The sequence below is a fragment of the Anolis sagrei genome, chromosome 3 (genome assembly GCF_037176765.1).
Source record: "Anolis sagrei isolate rAnoSag1 chromosome 3, rAnoSag1.mat, whole genome shotgun sequence".
Lineage (NCBI taxonomy): Eukaryota > Metazoa > Chordata > Lepidosauria > Squamata > Dactyloidae > Anolis > Anolis sagrei.
Genome location: NC_090023.1, coordinates 232,790,597 through 232,817,497, shown reverse-complemented (window position 1 = coordinate 232,817,497; position 26,901 = coordinate 232,790,597). Strand labels below are relative to the sequence as shown.

The 26,901-nt window shown below is 36.4% G+C and overlaps 1 protein-coding gene across 1 annotated transcript in view; it reads left to right on the top strand.

Annotated features, from left to right (window-relative positions):
- EPHA4 (EPH receptor A4) overlaps positions 1–26,901 on the top strand; it is a 186,303-nt gene that overhangs the window by 91,457 nt on the left and 67,945 nt on the right. Inside the window, exon 5 of the mRNA XM_060767902.2 lies at positions 20,344–20,682. Within this exon, the coding sequence (XP_060623885.2) occupies positions 20,344–20,682 (339 nt within the window). The remainder of the gene's footprint in view (positions 1–20,343; positions 20,683–26,901) is intronic.

Genomic DNA, 26,901 nt, shown 5'->3' with positions numbered 1-26,901 from the left:
GACCTCTATTTCTCTGCACTGATTATAGTAGTAGTTCTCCTTGTTCCTGCACACACAATTTCATTTAGATTTTCCATACTTTGTCTTAGTCATTAATTAGTGTAGAGATTTAAATCAAGAAATCAGAAAAAAACAAGGACTTGGAAGGGTAGTTTTGAAGAAATTAAACAAGAAACGGAAGTGTCAATATATATAATTGAATACTATTTAGGATATTTCCAATTTCTGTGCTTGATTGTGGAATTTGGATAGTGAAAATGAACTCATTTGAAATTCAGTGCCGGAGGAGAATTCTATAGACAGCTAAAAAGACAAATAAATGGATCTTGGGGCAAATCAAGTCCTAGCAGCTAGGTTAACTAAAGTAAGAATGCCATACTGTAGACATATCAGGAGAAGATATGACTTTGTAGAGAAGGCAATAATTCTTGCTAAAGTAGATGGAAATACCAAAAAAGGAGGAATGGAATAACTCCATCGAGGAAGCCATGGCATTGAGCCTCCAAACCCAAGCAGGACTATTGATGACAGGGTTATTTGGAGGTCTCTCATTCATAGGGTTGCCATAAATTAAAGCCAACTTGACATCAGTTACAAATAGGGATGGTGTTTTTTTTTGGGGGGGGGGGGGAGAAGGGGGAGAAATAAGTTTCAGTCTCTGTCCAAAATTGACTTCTTTTGAATCAGTTTTACTTCTGTTCAGACTTTTGGAGATTTGTATTTATATGAAGAAATAATGTCTTGTTTAGCAGCCAGAATTGGTAATGTGAGAAATATGATACAGTGGACAGTTTGTGCATGAAGAAGATAGCAACTTGTTAAAAAAAATAGATGATAGAAAGATGTATGTTAGAGACCTTGGGCAGCTGCTCTTTGTTAGTACTGAGCTTTTAGTACACAGTGTTAGACTTGACTGAATTCACAGGGTAACCAAGCATTATGCAATTTTCTATATGCTACGAATTTCTGCCTGAACCGTTACAAACATAGCATAATTTTCTTGTCCAATGTTTGTATGGATATTTGAAAAGACCTTGATAATAAGGAGACACTGAATATTATATTTTGCAAAGTTAGTACATATAACTAGTCTTGCCACCACCCATTGTAGTGTACAAATTTGCTAAAAGGCCACAGTTTGGGTCTAAAAAGTCAAGTAGGCCACAGTGGGATTCTGGCATATACAACATTCTCTCAATGGGTGTTCTTTTTGTAGATAGCAAAAAATATAGTAAAAAACAAGCCTGAAGATCCCTCATCTGTAAAACTGAATATTTAAATACAAAAATCTTTCTAATTTTTTACCTGTAACAAGCTTACCAGAGGGTCCAACAAACATGTTACTTCAGCAGAAGGAAGCTTGAGGGCAGAATTAATTTAGGATTTCTTTCTTGTTTTTTTTTTAAGTTAGAAAGCAAAACCGCAATATGAAAGCAAGATTAGCAATAGAAATAACATGATGGCATGATGGCAGATGTGCAGATGAAGAAGACTTATTTAAAGAATCGTGTCAGAGGGACTACTCAATCTGCTTAAATTTTTTGACAAGGGTGATGGAGAAGAACACAAACAGAGGGTATTTCTCACTTATCCTACTTCTTAGCAATTGGTTAAATCATGTGATAAGCCCAATTTCCTTGTGCTGACAGGTATAATAATCGAGCACCTTCTTTGTTCATTATGCTGTCTTTAACCCCAGTAGTCTCATTCAGCCTTGCATTTAGTAATCGCTCAGTGTGACGGCTTCCTAATGAAGAAATAAAACATAGAATCTGAGACCTATTCTTCTAGCAAAAACATACACTCTGCTCCATTGGCTTGTAAAATCAGGTTTCCGTTCACTATTACGCCAGGTGAAAAAAGTAATATTGGGTAATTTGGTGGAAAACACCTGGAATGAAATGAAAATTACTCCCCCTTTAGTTTTGTGTAGGAAGGGGAGGAAAGTATTTTTGTTGCTAATTATTTATTTTAATTGTTAGACATTCACAAGTCTCCACTATTGTACGCCATTGTTCCTTGGGTAGCAGTTCCTTTAACTATTTTAATAGCTACTTTCTTTGCTTCTACATCTTAACACTCCAGGCCAGGAAAGGTAGACTTTAATAGCTTTCTATTTGCTTGAATTTCACACTGGAGAGAAGGAAACTAGAAAGCTCCCCCCCCCCCCCCTTATACAATCCCCAGGACAAATTATGAAAATTGCATGCTTAATTTTTATGCATTGGTTAGAAAATGCACTGCACAGAGCCTATAAATTGCTAACATCCACAGAATAAAAGCCTTGGCTCAAGAATATTGGTCTTTAAAACATGCAAAATCTTACGGGACTAGTTTGATCCCAAGTGTTGTTCTTTTTTTAAACCAGTTGCTCAGATTTTATGTTTACAGCTTAACCTAAGTGAAAGACCAGACGGCAGTGTTTTAGATATCTGTGAGTGCAGCAGCAAAACTGAATGCATTGCCTGATGATTTGACAGCATATGGTCTGGGATTCAAATCTATTAAGATGTACAGGCAGCTCCCAATGAAGGGTGTGCAAGAAGCATTGACAATCCTTACTGGAGGCAACTGATGATGATATAGGAGGAAGGGATGTATGTCTACTGTTTACATTAATAATAGATGATAAGGATGTAATTTCCTTATCTTGTTCCCTGGAACTCTTAAGGATCCAAGAGAAGTCTTGTGATTGGAAATACATATTTTTAAAACCTCTAGTTATAATAATATTTATGTGGTAGTTCCCAGAGAGCTGAAAATTATCCCAAGTTTTTCTCCTTGGTAAAATTGTTAAGAAAGGCTGCCAAAGTAGAAATCTTGGAAGAACTATTCCCTATCAACCAATGTCACCAATAAATGGGTGGGGCTTATTGGCCAAACATTTTAACTGGGAACTTGTGGCACCTTTTCTTTCTTGCCGGTTGCTTGCTCTGTCTTGTGAGAGATTGCAGAATGATACTCTGGCACCAGACTCCTTTTGCGGAGATAATTTTTGCTGTTGTATGATTATCAGAAGAAAGGCCTCTTCATCAGTTCCAGTTCTTAACTTGGCATTCTAGATGAGCCAAGTTGCAGTCTTGATGAACTCACACATTATAAACTGCATCCTTGGCAGTTTTCAAGTATAGTGACTCTCTCAGCTGTATGCTAAGATATGGAAATGGAACGAGTGATTTACAATAAACATAGGGATAGAATTCCTCACTAAGGCTTCTTCTTGAAGGCATCAGCCAGTAATTTCAGTAATTTTCTTCCTTCTGTGAGAAAGAAAACAGTGCAGTTTTTGAAGGCTATTTGCAATTCAGGACTGTGCAAAATTCACAGGCAGTTGTTTTGTGCAGAAAACAGCAATTGTTCTTGCTTGGAAGATGATATTTCAATACAGAAATATAGATTCCTTTTTTTCTGTGCAGAAAAGATCTGTAATTGGGGTTTTCTTTGCACAAGATGTGCATATGGTTGTTTTGAATAGAAAACAGCATATTCCACATGAAAAAAATATTATTTCAATTTAGAAATATTACTTCCTGCACAGATGCTGTGTTCTATTACACATGATATGTTACCTGATCTTCATACATAGCTCTTCATCCTCTTAAATAAAACAATTGTAAATCAAAACTCCAGTAATGAAAGCTTTTTTTAAAATGACCTCTCAGCCAAAAATCTTATTTCATTCCCCCACCCCTCCTTTCCTCATCTCCCTACAGTTTATGTTGTTATAACTGTTTATGGGGTACTTATTTGATTGAGATTATTAATGTGTTGAACTGAGTTAAGATAATTAGGGTTGCCTGTCCAGCCTGAAAGCATAATGCAAATTTGTCTCTTTAAGTTATGCTGATTTATTTGGTCTCTTGGGCTATACAAACAAAGAGTGATTGATTGACATTTTGACATGGTTTTAATATACAAGGTGTCCAATAATTATTTTTTGCAATTTCAATTGTATATAGAATTTAAATTGTAAAAGTAATTTTCAGACAGTTTGGCGATCATAAAAACTACTACTTCCAAGATGTTTTTTCAGAAGAGAAACTTAAGATAACAAGGCCAGACTTTTTTTTCAAGATTCACAATGCTAGTTGCTTTTATTAAAACCTTTATTTTTTATTTGAGGTTATTATAAAATCAAAAGGGGCCTAAGAAGCAAGCCTCTCTTAGATTGTCTTTGCATTTGCCTTTCTCTAATTGAATTCAGTTCACTTCTATATTGCCTTTAGAAAGTATATTGTTTTTAGATTACTGTTTTAGTCCTATTACTCAAAACCCCAGCTTCTAATGCTTTCTGACAGTTATCAACATAATGAAGCATAATGAAATGATGAGCAATCTGCGGTGGAAACTCAACATGGATTCCACCAGTTCTGTGTGACTGTGTTATAGAAGTCCAAATACAGATGAAAATAACACTGTCCTTACCTTGTTTCCAAGGTCAGAGGCTAAGAAATAACTAGATTTATTAATCTGTTAGGAAATATACCACTGATCAGTATAGCCTGCTTAAACTATGAAGACGTTGTTTTCAGAGCCAGCATTCTCCAAAATTATGGACAGAACTGTAACTAAATTGTACATGAAAGTGATTGTTTACAGAAAGAACGGATTATTTTCTGGCTTCTTTTTCCATAGGAGTTTTTATTCAAGCATAAAACATTCTGCTGCTTCTTTGTTCTATATCCAGACAGTTTTCTGTCATCTGCTTTAGTTTTGTATAATTTTGAGATCACTTGATGTACAAAAATCAGAAAAAAAACAAAACATTGCAACCACGGTAGGAAATGGGATATAAAATCTTTCATATTATTTTTTGAGAGCCCCCCCCCCCCAACCCCAAAGTATACACTTATTTAGAAGCAGAGTAAAGGATATTTTTTGTGATTTTTTACGGAAATGCAATTTTCTATTAAGATACATAAACAATTGAAAGAGCAACATTGCTTTAAAGTTTGTTCAGGTTCTAATAATCTCCTGAAGAATCTTTTACTCAGAGTTTGCCTGAGACTGTACAACAAGTGGTACTTGTAGTGTAAAGTTCAGGCTTCCAGTTATTCACTGGCCTCTCCCCTAACTTTCCATTTCCATTTGTGTGTCCAACATTCTTTAGCCAAAGGTTGTTACTGAGATGTTCTGGCATCTCTATTTGTTGTTGTTAATGTTATATGTATTTAAGTCATTATCAACTTATGATGACCTCGTAACAATCTACCATGAGGTTTTCTTGGCCAAATTCATTTATGGATTAACTTTGCCTTGTCCTGAAGCAGAGAGAGAGAGTGAATTGTTCAAGGTCATCCTATGCATTTCCTTTCAGAGTGACAGGACATTAACATTTCCATGAGTGAAGATTTGAACTCTAGTGTCCAGAATTCTAGTCCAACACTCATACTACTATACTATGGTGCTTCAAACTTCCTCTGCAAGGCATCCAATTTTTGTGTGGCTAGCATTTTGGATACATGATGGTGGACACTCAGAACCTATTAGTATATATAACTAGCTTGCCACTATTGACAGGGAAAAAGCCCATCAATAGTTGCCAATCCCACAGCATTCCTCTCATCAATCATCCCCATTCCTTGTCAATATGCTGGCACAGAAGTGACATAAAGGTCAGGATTCTCTTCCACTCATCCACCTCCTCACTATTCCTAAAGTGATCTTCTTGATTTTCTTTTTAAAATGGAACTGCAAAATTGCTTTAAAATAATTTAAAATTAATTGAAGGAGCAGAAGTGTAGGAAAGTGAGGTTACAAGGGCAAATTGAAGATCAAATGCAGGACCATTGATTAGCAACTCAATTCAGTTGCACAAAGGAGAGAGGTGCAATAGTGAGGGAGGTCATGCCAGTATGTAGCCACTATCAGTGCCTGCACAACCACCAAGGAACAGCAGCTTCTTGTGTTAATGTCCAAAAACTTAGGAAGTCACAGGAGACCCAATAATTAGCATTTTTCATGTTTCCCATTAATAATAATAATCATTATAATCATAATAACTTTTATAACTATAAGAATAACTTTTTTTTTGTATCCTGCCACCATCTCTCCGAAGGGAATTGGGGCGGCTTACACGTGGCACAAGGTGCTTAAGAACAGAACATAAAATAAAGCACATTGTAAAATACAATTGAATAAAACATATAGGCATATAAAACAACAACTCAAGCTTCCATTATAATTCAGGGTCATTTCTTATGACCATATTAAACCTTTACTCCTTCTTTCTCTTTCTCACTTTTATTTTAATATATAGATTGATTGATTTGAAAGATGCCCTGAGTATGCTTATTCACAGTGTTCAAATCCTTAAGAAAGACCCAGTAGAGTTGAGTTTAAATCACAACATCTTCAACTTGTTTAATATATAACACCTTAAGTAACAACAGTTTTACACTGAAGGTTAAAAATGTTTTTTTTTTAAAAAAATAGTATCTAAATATGTCTATATTGTGAATCAAGAGATAAATTCATTGGTTTCATAAATTTATATGAGCTTAAACAATTCAGAGTCCCTGGAAGTGAACGTAGTCCCAAATACAACTTGCAAATATGTAAGTCCATACATTTATGAGCTTGCTGACTGATACCTGCACCAAAAATGTATTTAAAATTTGCATGAAAAAAAATGCATGGATTTGAATAACGGAGATGGACACATTTTTGTCAATGGGAAAACAGTACATAAATCTATATTAAAATGTGTATGCTTAAAAATGCACATAAAAGCATTTTTTAAACATGCACATTTTGTAAGCATTTCTGGAAAGGAAAGAAATTTTTGTGAGCAGATGTATGAGTTGGAAATGGGAAGTAACTTCAATGAGCTTTAGTTTTGCTGATTTATGCATCCCTGTGACTATTAAGACATGTGAACTATATTGTAGCTTAACTCACTTAGGCAGGATTGCATGGATTTATAATCACTAAGCTTTACTGTGAATTCAGTAACTGAAAAGTCCTTTGGGAGGTGGGCGTTAAGGGAGGAAGCACTAATTAGAGAGGTGTCAAAGAACCATGTGGAACCTTAAAGGCAAAACGTGTGATATGAAATGTATCTCAGAAAGCAAGTTGAAGCCTACACAATGTCTGGCTCCAAAACTATACAGTCAGCTTTCTGTATCCACAGATTCACCATTCATGGATTCAACAATACAAAAATATATTTCGAAGCAAAACAAAACTTTGAAATTGTTGCATGCTGAGGACTACTCTGTAGGTATGTCCTGCTGTACCGTCTCACCATTTCACAGTTCCTCAATCTCTCTCCAGCACTCATTTGAGTTATTTACCATTTTATATAAGAGGTGCCATTTTACTAAGCCATTGTTTATAATAGAACTGGAGTATCCACAGATTTTGGTGTCCATGGGGAGCCCAGCAACCAAACCTCAGTGGATACCAAGGGCCGGCTATATTAATTTTAAAGATCATTTTATGGGTTTGGGCCATCTTGCCTACAATTGTAACTCATTTGAAATTGATGCTGAGGGCGGAGGGAAGGGTTAGTGATAGTAAATAGACCCATTGTTGAAAGCTCTATTCAAGTTAAAAGGTTTTTGATATGATATATTATCGCTACCAAGTAAGAAGACAGGTAAAATGATAGAAATATCTCTCTCTTCAATGTTCCAAACTATAAGAATCGGACAGCAAACCTGCCTAGCGCTTGATGGAAATGTCTGAACATAGGTACTTTCTCATTCTTTCAAGCTGTTATTTACAGAACAGAAAGTTACTCCAAAAACAAGGAAAGTGCCAGAACACTGATATTGTTAAGTAACTGATGCTCTTGGTGGACTCTGTTCTTCCCCATTGTAAAAACACAGAAGCTTCATGCTAAACAGTCAAGGATGGTGCTATTGCCAAGTAGTAAGGGTCACTCTCAATGGCAAAGTTCAAGTAAACTAGCCTGAAGCTATGAGGACCCTCACCTCATAGCTGATAGAAGAAAGCAACAAGAGGTTGCCACATATGCAGCTGTCAGGAGAGAAGAGGTCTGACTTCATTTCAGGGAAAAACCTTGATGTCCACACTGTTTGCTCTGTCTTACAGCCTGTGTCCCTATAGGAAAGAGATTGATAATGAAAAAATGTTTATCTGAATAGAGTTCAGAGCTTTCAACCCCAAAGCATTATTGACAGCACTGCTGAAATTATGTGTGATTGATGAAGCCACAGAAGGCCAAGTCCCAGATTCTCTCCTGAACTGCAGATGGTGACAGAGCTTCTGGTTGAAAAAGGATCTGTTGCTAGGGAAAACCCTTGCCAAAGAGAAGAATTGAACTAGGAGAAAATAAAGGGGCGAGGGAGAGAGAAATTGATACAAAGAGGGAAAATGAGAATAAATCTGATAATTTTTGAAGCTGAGAGAGTATATACTAAATTTGTCAGTAAAACTTTTCTGTAGGAAATTGAAATCAAATAGTTTTGTTTCTTCAGCAACAACTATACAACTATAACGCTTATAGTTTTGATCCTATTGACTCCCATTTAAATGTTCAAAGGTTGGCATTAAGATGGCTGGTGAGATGTTAATTTTCTTTGGCAGAGAATATTGATGTTTCAATAAAGACAGCTAGTTGATGACAGTCTGAGATTTAGACTTTTAGGATCCAGACAGGTATCAGGCTTGGGCAAGCAAAAAAAAATTGTCAGTAAAAGGGAAATTTAAGGTGGAGGAGATCAAATACAACAAGACCAGGACATGTAGCAAGTTGTCATGAGTAGATTTTGTTACTGAGAAGTTGTCTTTTAATGTCCATTGAGCTATTTCCTGTCTTTAAACACTGGTGCTAGGAGGTTTCTTAACCAACCTTTTTGATTTTGGATTGGATCTTCTGGTAAGGCTGGGTTTGCACTTCTGTCCCCAGGAGCAGATAGTGGGTCTGTTATTTTTTCAATGGTAAATAAACAGTGGAGGCCCCATGTAAACAGCCATATAAAATTCTGATTATCTGTTTTGAACTGGATCATATGGCAGTATAAACTCATCTTGATTATCCACTTTGATCGGGATTACAGGCAATCCCAAGTTACAAATAAGATAGGTTCAGTAGGTTGAATTTGTAAGTCGGAACAGGTACATTTTTAAGTGTAATTTCAACCATATATATATATATAGAGAGAGAGAGAGAGTGTTAGTTCGTTAGTTTTGGATAGCATAAGGTTAACACTCCAGTTTGTTTTGCTGTCTGTACCCCAGTTCAAAAGATTCCTTCACACTTTCTGTCCCTGTAATAATTGGATTTTCAAAAATTTGACTTGTGGAAATAAGGATTGGATTGGTGAAAAAGTTTCACTTTCCCCCCATGAAACTCTTTCAGGACTGAATTTCCCTTCCCAAGGAGTAGATTTCTCTCACTTCCTGATGTCTCAGCCCTGTTCTTAACTATGAGTCACGTGTAAGTCGGATGTTTGTAACTTGGGGAGTGCCTGTATATGGCAGTGTAGATCCACCCTGATTCTCCTTTAGCTTACAGGGGTTTGTACAAGAATACGCGCTACCAGAGGTAGGGTGAAGCACTACACTGGCTGAGCTTCAAGAAGTCCGGATCAGAAACAGGGACAGGGCTAATAAAAATGAGTGGTTTTAATACCCTAGTGCAGTGGTTCTCAACCTGGGGGTCATGACCCCAGGGGGGTCATTGGGCCATTTTTGGGGGGTTGCAAAGCTGCCTTGGTTGGCCCCGTCCCCACCAAAATTGCTGCCCACCACGCCTTTCTGAGTGTGGAAGGGCGCGGGGGGGGGGGGGGGGGAGGTGGAGGGCTGCCCTCATGGCCTTGTCATGAGCACAGCCTTTCTCCCCGCCCCCTGTGCCTTTCCGAGTTTGGAAGGGCACGGGGGGTGAGGTGGAGGGCTGCACTCACAGCCTTGCCATGAGCGCAGCCTTTCTTCCTGCCCCCTGTGCCTTTCTGAGTTTGGAGGGGCGTGGGGGCAAGGCGGAGGGCTGCGCTCACGGCCTTGCCATGAGCACAGCTTTTCTCCCCACCCCCTGCACCTTTCTGAGTTTGGAAGGGTGCGGGGGGCGAGGCGGAGGGCTGTGCTCATGGCCTTGCCATGAGTGCAGCCTTTCTTCTCGCCCCCTGCACCTTTCTGAGTTTGGAAGGGTGCAGGGGGCGAGGCGGAAGGCTGACAAAGTGCCCCCCCCCCCCCCGCACACCCTTCCAAGCTCTTTGATGGCAGGGGAGCCATACATCCCAGTAGCTCCCAAATGCCAAGGTCTGTTTTTCCCCAAACTCCACCAGTGTTCACATTGGGGCATATTGAGTATCCGTGCCAAGTTTGGTCCAGATCCATCATTGTTTGAGTCTGCAATGCTCTCTGGATTCAGGTGAACTACAACTCCAAAACTCAAGGTCAGTGCTTACCAAACCCTTCCAGTATGTTTCCTTGGTCGCAGGGGTTTTGTGTGCCAAGTTTGGTCCAATTCCATCATTGGTGGAGTTCAAAATGCTCTTTGATTGTAGGTGAACTATAAATCCCAGCAACTACAACTCCCAAATGACATAATCAATTCTCCCTCCTACCCCACCAGTGTTCAAATTTGGGCATATTGGGTAAGGTAAGGTAAAAGTTTTCCCCTGACATTAAGTCCAGTCATGTCCAACTCTGGGAGTTGGTGCTCAATTTCTAGGCCAAAAAGCCGGTGTTGTCCATAGACACCTCCAAAGTCATGTGGCTGACATGACAGCATGGAGTGCTGTTGTTGGATATTTGTGCCAAATTTGGTCCAGTGAATGAAAATACATCCTGCATTTCAGATATTTACATTATGATTCATAAGAGTAACACAATTACAATCAGGAAGTAGCAATAATTTTATGGTTGGGGGTCACCACAACGTGAGGCACTGTATTTAGGTGGTCGCGGCATTAGGAAGGTCGAGAACCACTGCCCTAGTGGAAATGGATTCATCAGCTGTCCTCATATAGGATAAGGATAATCTTGGACACTCTATGGATCTTTATCTCAGCCTATCCCTGCATAGTGACTGGTATGTGATTGACATGTATGATTAGTACACTTCTAGTGCAAGGAAATATATCTGCACTATTGACTTCTTTCATAGAACCATGGATCCAGTTATGGTGTTCTATTTTCTCTCTGCAACCTCCACTTCTCCATTCAAATTTTTTGGAGAGGTGGAGGGCTCTTCTATGTTGTAAATAAGAACCAGCCATCTAAAATTTGTTTTAAAAAACTTGTAGAGGGAGACATCTAGATCCAGAAATTAGAGTTCTGTGAGATATTCATAACTGATTTCTGGATCATGTTGTCTTTTCATTGAAACTCATGTTAGAGATGGAAAGAATATTAAATATATTTAAACAGATGGTCAAAAAACATAGATTTGAGTATCTTTGAATCCTAATGAGAATCTTATCAATTTGAAAGTTATTCTGTGCAAAATTCACCTGTGGTTGTTCTAGGCAGAAATATCATTTCCTGTGCAGAAAAAGCTATTTCCCTGCATAGAAAATGGTGTATTCTTTACAAAACAATTACATGCAAATTTTGTGTAGAATACGTCCCAAATTGTGAATATATCTCAGAAACTGCATGGTTTTCAACTACTTTCTGACAGCAGGAGTAATAGACTACAATTACTCATTGCTTCCTTTGCAACATATACTTGTCTGTTTTTAGAAACTTTTATGTGGTTGTAGCAGACCAGGTTGGAGAAAAGAGGAAAAGAAATGGTCTTCTCCTTACACTCATTAGGATCCAATTGATTTTTTTTTTACTTCTTAGAGAGTCTTTGGCTTAGTTATCCTAGCTTGCTCCTTATACTGAATTTCTCAGAAAACTGCAAGTTATTTTCTGAATATTCACCACAAATAGGTTTTGGAAATCCTATTCCATCGCAGTATTGCACTAGTGCTTTGAATGCGATTTTCCTGTTTCTTGGCAGGGGATTCGACTAGATAGCCCACGAGGTCTCTTCCAACTCAATGATTCAGTGATTCTATGGTGCAACAAATCCAAAGTAAACAAAACAATCTCCCTGCACATTTTTAGTAATTTCTTTCCGATTGCATCCACTTATCTAAACATACTTCTAATTCAATGCTGATTTGTTGAGTTAGACATTATTTTGATTTATGGTTTATTAAAATCTGCTGTTTTCAGAAGTCTCCAGAGATCCTTCAGACGTATTTTTCCCTTTTTATCCTCAGTGTTTTATTTTCATTTTAATTGTTCTTTTTTTCCTTTAGTTCTTAATTGGATGTAATATGTAACATATAGTTGGGGAGGCTTAATCTTTAGAACCACATAATGTTATAGAATGGAGTTATATCTTGTTAAGAGTCTAACTGTTTAAGGAATTGGTGTCTGTTAATCTATTCTCAAGATCAGTAAATAGTTTGTATACCTTCTGGAAAACTTTGGGACTGATTTATCATCCAGTCAATGCAATAGCACTGATGCAAATCAGATTTGGTACATGTGTTCCCTGTTGGATCACAATAGGTTTCTTGGCCAGTATTCCCTGTTAGATCATTCCTATTATCATGCATCATTTCAAGTCCCCCACCCCCACCCCCCAGGCCTTATTCTGGAAAATTGCTTAGGGATGCCAGCAAGAACCAAGCACAGTCAACATTTTTAATACAACTGAAGTGTAAGCTATTACCTCACAGGATATGATTCATAAAGAATAGTTCACTGAACAGTTTAATGCCTTACCGCATCAAGATTTGCACTTTGATAATGCGAGCAAATCACACCATAAGCTTTTATTATTATTATTTTGTTTTAATGATATGCTACATTATTTTGTCAAGGATGCATTATTTTTATTAAAGAAATATTTCCTCTTCCATGTCAAAATCTGAAAAATATAAACAAATGAGGACTCCCTCTCAAATTGATAGATGTCTGAGGCTCTCCTTGAGTTTGAAAATAATAATGATACTACCATAGCAGCAAACTGTATCTGTCCTGATCCCTAGAAGACCATAGAACTTCCAGTGGAGGTTGTAGTGACAGTAGATTACAAGGTGAGAGACAAAATTTATTTATTTATTATTTATTTATTTATTTATTTATTTAAATAGACCTTCATCAAAAAGAGCCACATTTCTCATCTGTTTTCAGGGAAATTGATCTAGTTTAGTATTAAAATGTAGCACCAGGAATGAAGATTCCTGTGCAAATATTTCTGCTAGTCATATGTATGTGTACCATAATAAAATTATACTGAAATATTTGTGGCTAAAAGACTTGATTTAACCATTTGCAATACTCTCGTAGTGACTTTAAACTAAAAACCATAAGTTCAAGTGATATAAGAAAAGCTGATTTTATGCTGGGGATGAAAAAAAAATTAAATACTTAAATCACTCAAAACACGTGGGTTTTTAAATATTGAAAAACTCTTGAGAAGAATCGTGGACTGACAAAAAAAACTTATTCTGTACAACGTTCACACATGGTTGTTTTGCAATTTTTTCTATGTAGAAAACACACATTTAGATGGTTTTCAAATAATGTTTCACAGCAGGAAGGAAGTTACTGAAATTAGTCAAGAAAAGGCAGTATTTCCACTCCTCATTTCAGGAGCCTCTCCTCTTTCTGCCCCCAGCCCCTTGGAAAAAAACATTCCCGATAGCTGAGTAAGATGGCATGTGGCAGAGCTGAAAGGAAATTAGAAGTTTCTCAGACTAGACAGTAGAAAAATTCTGGATGTTTTGGAGAGTCTCCTAGAGCCTCACTCAATTCCATAAGGTATCCTCCTGACCTTTTAGATGGGCCTGAGGGGTTTATCTAAAGGGTTTAAGAGGGTTTGAGGTCTACTGAGGAAAAAGAGGATGCGGTGAAACACCTATCAGTCCCTAGGCCCAACTATCTAATTTTCTCTTAGGAGTACCCACACTAGAACAGTTGACCTAAGATAACTTCACTATTTGTTAATAATTGACATTTCTTTTATTACTTTCAGATATCTTAACCTATTCTCAAATAAAAAACATCGTATTCATATAAATATAGTTTTTAAAAGTGTCCATGTTTTCATAATTTCTCTAAGTCCAGTGCTTCACTTCTTTCTCATGGTATTCCTGGCATATCATTAGAAGTATGATTGATGTCACCAAAAGCAAGTTAATTTAGCTTTATTTCATTTCCTAAACAGTGTACAGAAATCCCTTCCAAGACCCACATCTTGACCAGAATCAAGACTGTTTAGATAAGCTTACTTATAAAACTAACAGTTTCTTACAAAATGATTAGTAGAAGATTATGGCATGGCTGCATTTATTTTCTCATACGTACATTTATGATTCACATAGGCATTTATATTAGGTTTATGTCTATTTAACATCAGGTTGTACAATATTTTGTTCTCATATCCAGGGGAAAAAACCAATAGTCACACATTCTGAAGTAGTTGGGGGAATTTGTTCTGCACAGAAATACACATTTTTGTGAGCAAATCATGAGGTTTTGAACAATAACTTTTAAATTTAAAAATACTATTGCTAGATGTCCAGCATGGTTAACATCTCCTGTTTGAATGATTTTTCTTTGTCGTGCCAGAAGTGACTTGATTCTATGATTCTATGACTTGAAAAACTGCAAGTCGCTTCTGGTGTGAGAGAATTGGCCGTCTGCAAGGACGTTGCACAGGGGACGCCTGGATGAATTGATGTTTTTATCATCCTTGTGGGAGGCTTCTCTCATGTCCCCGCATGAGGAGCTGGAGCTGATAGAGGGAGCTCATCTGCCTCTCCCCGGATTCGAACTTGTGACCTATCGGTCTTCAGTCCTGCCGGCACAGGGGTTTAACCCACTGCGCCACCAGGAGCTGCTGTTTGAATTATGACAATATATGATAACGGTTCAGGTCAAAGCTATTTGGCTTACCGATCCTCTTGTATGAGCCTGCCTGGGCCATGAGATCTTCAGGAGAGGCCCTTCTCTTGGTCCCATCTCCATCCCAAGCTCAGTTGGTGGAAATGAGAGACAGGGCCTTCTCTGTGGCTGCCCTGCAACTCTGAACTCCCTGCCCAAGGAAGCCAGAATGACACCCCTTCCTGCTGTCCTTCTGGCTGCAGGCTAAAATCTTTCTATTCAGACAGACTTTTAAAGATGAAGATTTTTAAGGTCAATTCAGGAGGTACTTTCGTTTTAGTTTTGAATATGCATCAATATGTTCGAATGGTTTTAACTGTGAATCTTTTAATACTGTTTATATTTCATTCTGTTTTCATATTTGTATATTTTAAGTGGTGTGCCAAGGTTTTTATGTTAAACCAATGTGAGTAACCTTTGGGAGAGATAAAGTGGGATGATGATAATAATAATAGTAATAATAATAATAATAATTGCAATTTATAACATTGACATTTTGAAAAATACTAAATTTATAAATGAATCCTGGGCAAATTAATAAAATCAGATTAATAAGTCTAAAACATGTAGATTCTACTTAGATTTCAAATTATTGACTTAAAAATCCAACTCCATATTATGCACAAAATCAAACAATTTAGGGCTACTGTAGGTCCAGTGTTGTATGATTTCACCTTCATTTCCAAAGTATGTGACATTTAGCAGCCATCTTCTATCAACATTCATATTTACAAGGCAAAAAAGAAATACAATTACGACTGATGGCAAAGGATACTTGGCAGAAATAATTCTTTCTATCACTTATACCATAAGCTGCAAATGATGGTAAGGGGACATTTACCAAGAGACACATTTTCATGAATATTGGGACATTCCTAGAAGCCAAGGGATGCAACTGGAACATTATAAGCCTTTCCTGCATAGTAAAGCAATTTCAAGAATGATTTATCAGTGATTTGGGTGATTCCTAATACATAGGAGCACTGTGATAGAACTGTTTCTGCAGCCTTTGCCTTCTCCAGTCATAGCTGTTTTTTTCAGATCTTTCCTCTTCTATCCTGAAATAAATGCCTAGGTCTAGTTAATCCACAGTTCACTGCATGAACAAATAGGGATGGTGCCAAACAAGATGATTGTGATTACCTTTGCAAAAGCCAGAACTTTAATTTTTTTAATCCTCTTCTATTTAGCGTAATTCTTGCTTTGTGAGCTTTTCTGGCACTGGCAATTATTAAGTGAGAAGAGGGGAATACTATGTGTGTATGTATCTGTCTTCTTCTTTTTTTTATATATATAAATTTTTTATTGATTTATCACAATTATTACATACTATTGCATTTTATACATCAACCTCTTTAACATGTTGTTTTGTTGTTTTGCTTTGACATTTCCTCCCCTTCTCTTTTTTTCCCCCCCTTTTTTCACCTCAGTGCTCCCCTCCACCCGTCTCAAGCCACATTTCTTACATTTCATCTGTCCAAAATTTCATTTCTTCTTGTGACGGTAATTTTCCTTCCTTATTTTTTAATCCATTTATCACAAATTTTCCCCATATAGCATCAAAATCACTTTGTTTCCATATACCTTTTTTAACCTTTAATATACATGTCAGTTTATCATTTAATGCTATTTTCCATGCTTCCTTATACCACTCCTCTATTCGTATATTCATTTCTTTTTTCCAATTCCTTGCTATGAGCAGTCTTGCTATAGTTAGTAAGTTTGTTATCGCTTCTTTATCCTCCTTTTTCAGTTGCTTATTGGTATATAATGATAATAAAGCTATACTAGGACTTTTGTCTATTTTCATATTCATTATACTTTCTATTTCTCTAAATACTTTCTCCCAAAAATTATTTACATATTTACATTGCCACCACATATGTATATATGTTCCTGGTTCTTGACACCCTCTCCAACAATTTGTTGAATTGTTTTTATTCATATATGCTATTCTTACCGGTGTTAAGTACCACTTCCATATTAACTTGTAATAATTTTCTTTAACATGTATCGATAGGTTTTTTAAATGTCTTTGTCCCCATAACTGTTGCCACTCTATTTCACTTATTTTTATCCCTAAATCCTCTTCCCAAATCTCCTTAAGGGTACTCTTTTTTATTTTCCCATCCTTCATTTCAATTAGTATCTTATAGATTTTGCTAATTATACCTCTCAAGTTTTCATGTTCTTCTACTGCCCTTCCCTTCTGTATTATTTGTTCGAATTGATTGAGTTGGCTTCCGTTTCTATTATTTTTTTTCCAGTTTATTAACCATTGTTCTAGTTGTATACAATGAAACCATGATAATTTTATTTCTTTAAACTCTTCCAACATCCTTTTCCTCTTCATTTCCGCCTTCATCCAATCCCCTATTCTATCTAAATTTATTTCCCTTACCTTTTTATCCATTGCTTTTTAAAAATTTTTTGGGAATTTCTTTTCCATCACTATTGGGGTTATAATTGATCCTTCCTTTATTAACCTCCCCTTGTATTTATTCCATACTTTCAGTATGTTGCTCAGCATTGGGTTTCTAATTTCCCTCAGTTCTTTTCTAGTATGTTGTTTAAAAAATATATTCCAAGTTTCATCTTCCATTTTTCCTGATTCATTACTAAGCCAATCTATTCCCTCTTTTTTAACCATTCCTTCTATAACCAAATTTAATCTACTTGCTTCATAATATTTTTTTATATTAGGTAGTGCTAGTATGTATCTGTCTTCAAGTCAATTGTTGACTACTACTTCTTGCTATTGTTGTTGTTGTTGTTGTTGTTATTATTATTATTATTATTATTATTATGGTACAACCATGAATTCAGTAGGGTTTTCTTAGGCAAGAAAAATCAGATGTCATTTTGCCAGTTTCTTCTGCTTGAAAATATAGACTACAGCATCTGGTATACAGTGGTAGACTTCTATAAAAGTACTTACCAGAGCTGACCCTTTTAGTTTCTCAGATCAGATGCCTTTGGACCCTCTTAAATATGCATGTGCTGAACACAAAATGCTTGCCATTTCTGCCTTCCTCAGCCTGCCAGAATCCCAAGCACTCTATTAGCGACTGTACTCTTCAAAGCACACTCTGCCTTTCCCTTTGCTTTAACATCAGACTAGCATTTGGTGACTTCCACACCTTCTTTTTCATGCTGAAGGTGCTACAACTGCAGGCATCTGTTTCGCTTGTTTTCTGCTTGATTGCTTCCCTCTTTAGACACCTCCATGCTCTGCCCTACATCCTAATTACCGACTTTTGTTCCCAAGGAGCTTGATTCAGTGTGGCATATTTTCCCATGTAAAACCTGGCATAACTCCATCAAAAGCTTCTTAACAGACCTGAGAAAGAATCTAAAGTTAAAGCAAGCATGACTGTGGTCCATCAGCAAGATTCAGGCAAAGTCCGTTCAATGTCAGTGAATATTAGCAATAAAATTTTTGCTTCTTAGAACTCTAGGATTTCTAAGCAGATTTCCCCAAGAGGACCAAAAATATATAAATTTTGAGATCACATGTACATATTAAAGGGCGAAATCTACAATATTTTCAATGTCATATGTCATGGGCAAATACTTGATTTGTTAATATCCCTCTGCTGCATGTGTGTGTGCGCGTGCGCACATATGCACACTGTCTCTTCACACTTCTTCTGTTCCTTTCACAGATACAACAGATCTACATTATTCTTTTTTTTTTTTTTTTTTTAAAAAGAAGAAGAAGATGTATTACCTCTTAGCCTACCAGGGTCCCTGAAGCATAACTAATCAAATTCTTATTTTAAGAACATATTTGAAAACATGCAGACAACTAGTAATCCTGATTTTAGGAGGAAACCATACCAAGCATAAAAAGTCTTGACTGCTTGACAAAAGTTTATTTTATTTTTATTATGCTTTAAAAGTCTTTTTAATGCTGCTTTTTTTCTTGTGTTTTTAATTTGTTTTTGTTTTTGTTTTTACATCAAACTTAGTTTAAAGTTTCTTATTAAGAGCACCCTTCCATTTTTTTCTGATCAGCGTTGTTTTCACAATTTTATTGTATTTTTTAGATATTACATGCCATTATGAATCCTATGCAGAAACATAGTATACACATTGAACAGATAAATGAACAAATAAATAAAGGGTTTCACATTTTGGATGAGTTCATATGAGAAAAGAAAGCCCTTTAATATCCTAGCTTCGAGGAATTTAAAGCTTTGTAACACAAAACCACACAGACACAGACATTCTTGCTTACATAAGCATGCATATATGTATCACTCAATACAACTGTTTGCTTGGACCCATATATGCATGTGCCCAGACATAAAACACTCACTGCTTTCACATTTGCCTATCATTTCCATCCATTCCACCCAAATGCATTCACATACATCATGCACACCAGCCACAACATACTTCACATTGCCATTCAAACACCTAAAATTCTTATGGATCTCATAAAGTAAATCAAAACTGGTGCAGAAACACTTTGAAAAGGGATGCAGAACCATTAATGCCTGTTATGGCAGTGTTGTAAAGATATACTGAATGTTCTTACGAACGAGCTCCCTGGCACACTGAGTTAGAACCTTGGTAAATATAAGCTTTCTCTATGCAAAATGTACTCTTTTATTTTCTTTATTTCCAGAATGTATAATATTATTTAATGTGTATTTTTCTTTTTGTAAAATAATTTCTTTGATTAAATCTTGTTTTAAGCTTCTGTTGACCATTTTAGAACTTATCCTGAAGAAAAAAAAAATCAGGGCATCATTCAATCACTTTAAGATGGTGAATGAGAAACACAGATAATATCTAAAGTACAGGAGATGTCAAACCAAGAAAACAATAAGTCAATTATAAGCAGAAGTCAGTTAAGAGGAGGAAGGGAGAAACATATAAAATAGATCCATGATGGAACTGCTTTAAAACAGAATATTGCTTATAAAGCCTAGGAAAATTTTTGAAATATATATTTTTCTGGCACTGGATTGGTATGGCTGTCTGGTTTTTAAAATGGGTTTGGGCAATGGGAGGCACATTTGTAATTGTTGCCACAAATAAAAATAGGAATGCCAAATAATTACTCAGTGATCAATCTGATGGATGGCAGCCACTGTTTGTTTGTTTGATAAAAAAAGAATGTAGAGTTTGTTTACACAGGATTAACATGTATTTCTGTAGAAAAGGGTGTCACTATAAACTTCAGAACTAAGTGAAAATCACAAAATCCCCACCACTGACACTATTCCTCCCAACCAAGTTATTTGACTATTGGGAAAGCCTTTTGTTTTAAACTGGGAAATGAATAACAGTATTTTTTTACATCTTTATTGTGGTACCTATAGTTAAAAACATCTGGAGCACTTCAGGTTGCTTGCTCCAGTTGTAGATGTGTTAAATACAACAGATCATATGATAATAATCAGTATAGATATTCCCCTAGAAGGCTTCCTGCTTTTCATTGTCAAGATTAAGACAATGTGTTTTTGTTTTTAGGCCCTCCATCTGCCCCTGAGAACCTGATATCCAATGTCAATGAAACATCAGTAAACTTGGAATGGAGCCCTCCTCAGAACAGAGGTGGCCGTGAGGATATTTCCTACAATGTCGTGTGCAAAAGATGTGGATCCAGTGACTTGAACCGTTGTCGGTCCTGTGGCAGTGGTGTACACTTCAGCCCACAGCAGAATGGATTGAAAACCACCAGAGTTTCCATTACTGACCTTTTGGCTCACACCAACTACACCTTTGAAATATGGGCAGTGAATGGAGTTTCCAAGCAGAATCCGAGCCCAGACCAGGCTGTTTCTGTCACGGTGACAACTAATCAAGCAGGTAAAAATGTGTGTGTGTGTATAATTTTTCTCTATACTTTTTACCTTGTTTGAGACTGCATTTTGTTATTTTTGTTTATGACTTTCTAAAATTATTTGATTAGGATGGAATTGTACTTTAAGGAGATGCTGGTGAAAACTACTCACAATTGTCATGGGCTTGTTTTGCCTGGAGTTGATGCCATCTAGAAGAATATCAAATGTTATTCCACATAGGAAGTACCATTTCCCCCCAAAGCTTTTACATGGAAATCTAAATAATTGAGTCAAAAGGCTTTTCAGCCATAAGCCAGCTTCTTCTCAGATAAGTAAAATAACCAGTGAGGAACAAAAAATATTAATAGACCCACTTAGCACATCTTCTAAATTTAGAATTGAATTTTTGTTTGGTGTTTAACTTGAGCTACTGAAACAATAGATGTAAATAAATGACAGAATTTGTTCAGTAGTCAGTCATCTGCAATGCCTCTGAATAGTCATCACAGAAATTATTTTGAAAATTGTAATAACTTGTGGCCATTTATGCTATTAATTTATATTTGTTTTCTCTCAGAGAAGTGTGTTTGATGTGTGTGAAAGACAGGAATAGATTGGGTTATTATAAAACATACTTTATTTTTTTCTCTCTATGCTGCTTTTAAATTTTGGTGCTGAAAATAGTTGACATTGATTATCAGAAATAGATTCTGTGCTAGTTGTAAGGTTGAAATGGACAGTGGGATGCCTCTGGACACACTTTCCCTCTGACCAGAAAATCCCATTGCTCATGTTTATAGGGTTTTTTTCCTTTTGTAAAAAAAAATGATTGCATCTTTTGTCCTAGTTTTGCTCCCTGAGAACTCTAGTTGAAAACATTATGAAGGGTGTGATATGAAAGATCTTGGCCTTTGAAGACCACTGCTAGTCAGAGAAGACAGTGCTAAGTTCGATGGATGAAGAATGTGACTTGATAAAAAAAACAGCTTATTTTATTTTTATATTTCACTTCTTCCTTTCTCTTGGTCTCTCTCTCTCTCTCTCTTTCCCTTTATCTCGGGGAGGGGGGCAGCAGCCAGAAAACAATGTTGTCAAGAGTATATTTACAGAAATTGTAAAAGTGAAAAAGACTCTCATTCACTCAGCTCCATTAAATCAGCAACCTCCATTTGTTGGCATCACCTTTTACTGAAAATATATACAGTATTGATGGTACATTTGTGAGTCATGAGTCTCACTCTATTTTCTAGACAGTTGTTATCAATGTGCTTGGAGCGACATAATTGCACTTCTGAGTTGCTTTTTACTGTTTTCAGTTTTGCATGTTCATGTGATCTTGCTTCGGTTTCAGGCAGTGTTAGGACATATTATATAGCTCTATCTATCTATCTATCTATCTATAACTTTTGCACCTTAAATGAATATGTAAGCATGTTCCTTTTTTTAAGCAAGGCTTCTGTCACTGTTTCTAAGTAATATCTTTAAAAAGGCTTTATCTCAATACATTTTAGATGCATATTTTAAAATATGTTGGAAGAGGCAGGCCATTTGATTACTTTGCCTTGATGTGATTCTATTAAGAAACAATATTATGAGCATCTGTGGATATTAAGACAGTAATTTTGCACAAAGAAAGGAAGGAAAGTTGAAGTGGTTCCACTCTGAAAACAAGAGCAGGTTGGTGCCACCTTTGTTGCGATTAAATAAATTAACTGCTTCGATTACTGCTTTGTGTCAGCTGAAATTCATAAACAATTTCAATAAATCATTGCTGCATGAAAGTGAGAAAGGTTAAGAGCTTTTATTAATGTGCCCTTGGCCAGGGATGAAACTTGAATGTTTTCAAGTCTGGTTGAATTAAAATACATATTTTATTTTATATAATAATAATTATTTATTTATTTATTTATTTATGTACCCGCCTCTCCTCTCCCAGAAGGGACCTGGGGTGGCTTACATGGGGACATGCCCAAACAACATAATTAAAAATATAACACATTAAAATACATAAACAACAGCAAAAAACAAAATAAATACAACATTATAACAAACTAAAAAGCAAACATCAAACCTACAACCAATGATCAGTTTCTGAGCACTGATGGGTGGACTGGTGCAAATCAATTATAATGATAGGGCTGATGGATAAAGTGCATATATATTTATGTTTCTGTGTGTGTGTATGTGTATGGAGAAGGAGGGGGGATAGAGACCAAGTCATAATAAGTAAAAGGAGTGGCATGTCAGTCCCGTGTTACATCACAAGGCTGATTTCATTGGCAACTGTTATTGAACATTTTACTGAATATTACAAAACCTCAGGATGCTCCAGCCTGTCCCCACAAAGAAATCTCATTTAATGTATGGTGCAGCTGCTCATAACAAATAAATAAATCTCTTAGAAATGAATGTTTTCAGTGATTTTTTTTTAAAAAATCTGTTTTGGGGAGGAGAATAAAGCACCCATACCCGTTTCCTGCCTAACAGCATGAGTGGCATAAGTCTCAAACCTGACAGCACTGTTGTTCATTTTAATCTCTCTGTATATAATATGCATGGCTACACATAGAAGTAAGACCTGTGTTTCTTACTGAAACAAAAGGAGTTCATATGGGAATGGAGCTGTGTGAGGGAAAATATATAACTGTTTTGATTAAAATCAAAATGGATTTATCTTCCATTTTTTTCTGATCAGTGTTGTTTTCACATACATTGTGCCTTTCTGATTTTGGATGATCTGTGTGTGGATGGTTTTTTTTTCTCCTTCCATTTTTCATTTGATTTTTGCTTCTGCAGCTGGGTAAGACTGCTTAGCAATTTCCTATCCCCTTAGGTTACCTTCATCTTTGTCTTCTCTTAAATCAGCCATCATAGTGAGTTGAGTAGAAAAACTCTAATTAGGGTGGGAAAACCCTATAAATAAATAATCAGGTTTTCTTTCAATATCTTGACTGTAGATATTTTCAGTGTTGCTACTGTAGTCAAGGGGAGATCTTTATGAAGATATCCAGCTCTGGAGGATGTGTATGCTCCCTCTCTCTTCTTTTGCAGTGCATCTAGCTGTCTGCCTGTCACAAATCTCTTTCATTTCAGAGGACTAAAACCCACAGTGGACGTCTCCCATATGCTTGCCATCCCTCCAATAAATATATTCTCACATTTCTTCCCCTTTAATGTTTGCCTCCAAATATTAAGTCATATTGAATATGATTTATAATGCCAAATAGGTTTGGCAGTCCCCCACCCCAGCTATTTGTTCCTTTTTTAACTTTCATTTTGGTAGTACCAAACTAAACTGATGTCACAACTGTATTGATTGTTCAAGAATGTCATGAAAAGAGACATGGAGTCACATGTTAATTTGCCAAACTAAAGCATGATGGTCAGGATGCAGGATGTTTTGTTCTATATGCTTTAACGTATTGTGTTACTTGAGGTTTTAGTGCACTGTTCAGAACCCTCCCTTTCGGGGGCTTCTTTTTGGATGCTGATTAAAATTCCATGTGCATTGTGCCACAAAGCACAAAAAATGCATATAAAGCGTCTTATGTTCTGCCAGTCTGATTTAGACGGTGCAGTAGTGTACGTGTATCAAATGAAGATCCATTGCTACAATGTGCCCTGAGTTGCTTTGTGATGCTTCCACTGACAATGATGCAGGTTGTGCAGGCAAATCAAAGCATCAGATGGCCCTTAGTTCGACTCCAATTGTTATTGCCGCAGCTGCCAGGCCAGTAAAGCAAAGGGTCTGCCAACCTTTTTCTTCCACTTCCATATTGCCATGTGTATTTCTAATTAACCCCCACCCCCACAAACACATGAAGTGGGGCTGGATAACTATTTTATATATTGTATGTATTTTTTACAGAAAAACAAACTTAATTGACTACCCAAATCTTCACCTTCTCTGGTTTGTCAAACAGATAACTGAGCATATGCCAGCTAAAGCAGAAGATTCATTATTTGGACATTGATGGTCCAAAAACCCTGTTATCAAAATTCAATGTGCAACTTCTTTTTCCCACCTGTCAGTATAACCTTCTGTTTACTCCAGCATCTTGGATCTTGGAGCCAGTAAATGCACAGATGAGGCTGGACTGCATTTTTAAAGCAGAGGAATAACAGCAACATTTTTTTTATTTCCAAAAGTAGAAAATATTTTGTTTGTTTGTTTATTTATGGGTTGGGAGAACTACTTCCCCATAATATATACTTGTTTAACTTTGTGTTGCTGAGTGATTGTTTGATTTAGTGTGTGTGGGGAAATCAGTGACAGGAAACTAAGCAAATCTAATGAGAATACCCTTTAGTTCTTGAAGCAGTAAAAGTCAAGGTCATTCTTATTTAGGCTTAGACTGATCTAAAGACTAGATTCAGGCCCTATGGGAATTCTATATTCTAAGCTCCCAAATGTCCACATAGCAGCCCAAAAACCACACCACACCTCAGTCCACCTAGCAGTTGGAAATTACATTGTTTGATTGAATGGCAGATGTTCTATAGTCCAGTGAGCTTAGAAGCAGCATTGCCTGGCCAAAACAAAACAAAACAAAACAAAACCACATCTGAAATAAATCTTTGCAAAGACGTTTTCCTGAAATAAAGAGCCAGGAGAAAGTACAGAAAGATAAACTTCTGAAGGAACCTTCTAAGTTGGAAGGTAAGGAGTAATATAGAAGTTCCCAGATGTTGTGTTTTTTATATATCATTGTTGCAATGACAGATGTGTAAGATAATATGCTTTGAATGCGATTTTCCTGGTTCTTGGCAGGGGGTTGGACTGGATGGCTCACGAGGTCTCTTCCAACTCAGTGATTCTATATGACAGTAGTTCATGATGTAGTTTCTTCCATGACTACTGAAAATTGGGCCCTTACAGCAGGGGATCCCCAGAGTAAATATATAAAGACTTTCTGTATATATTTTAGATTTCAATATTAATGTCAAAAATATGTAGTATGATTTTACATAGGATTTGTGCTACATTAGAATAGTAAAGACAGATATCACTTAAGTTAATTCAACATTAAATATTAAATAACTAGAAAAATAAAATAAGGTGTAAACACTAAACTAATCTGGGAATCTGCTATTGCAACACATCCAATGAAGTCGTTTAAAAACAGTAGAAAAAAAGATTAGGGCTAAGTATGTTCCAGTCTATTTGGAATACACGAAGCTCATTCCAGAAGAGTGTTTAAGAACAACTCCCCAGATGTTAGAATTCAATTCTTCTAAACCTCAACCAAATGTAGTGGGTGAATCTGGTATATATAGCAACCCACATTTGGAGACATCAATGGTGGCAACTAGAGATCCATATCTTGGAATTACTTCTGTACAGATTTACGAATACACTTTGTGTGTCCCATATGATTTTAAATTTCTGATGATCAGAGATTATGCATTTCATTATTTGCAATGCCTGGTTGCCAAAATCATTCAAAAGTATGGCAAAGTGTCAACATATGAGCACTTGATGTGGTGGGCAAGGGGAGCAAATGTGGTGATTTTCTTTAAATAGTGAGATTACATTGTTAGAATCATAAAATCATAGAATTGGAAGAAACCACATGGGCCATCCAGTTCAACACCCTGTCATGCAGGAAAAGAACGAAGTACCCCCCCCCCCCCCAACAGATAGCCATCCAGCCTTCTATCATCTAAACATGCGAAAAAATAGGTTTTTTGAAAATAATATTTATAATATAGTTCATAATTCAAGGGCTGAAAAACAGGCTTCAGCAGTAGCTTTATTCATATGGTTTCTATCCCAATCTTCTCAAAAGAGAAAAGGAAAGAAAACACTTTTCAGCCATTTGAGCACTTTGTAATAACAAAAATGAAAGAAAAAAGAGGAAAACTTGGAAAATTGTGCCTTTGAATGGTGTCAATCTAGGAAGAAATCTTGAATAAAAGATTTCCAGAGGGACAGCTATTATCCTGCAACCCATTACAGTAAAAACACAACGCAAAAACAAAACAAAACAAAAAAACAACAACAAAAAACACACACCAAACCTAGATTCTTTGGGCACGGTAAAGACTAACAAATTGTATTTTGGGAATAGCTTTTGTGGAATTCTAGTCTATTTATGTTTGATGAAGTTGGCTTTGCCAAATAAAATGTGTTTTTTCTTTAAGGTGCAGCAAGGCTCTTTATTATTTTTAGAATCAAAACGTCATCTTATAATTAAATTGTGTTTCCATTATTGCAGTCTTATGCTTTTGCAGAATCATTGAA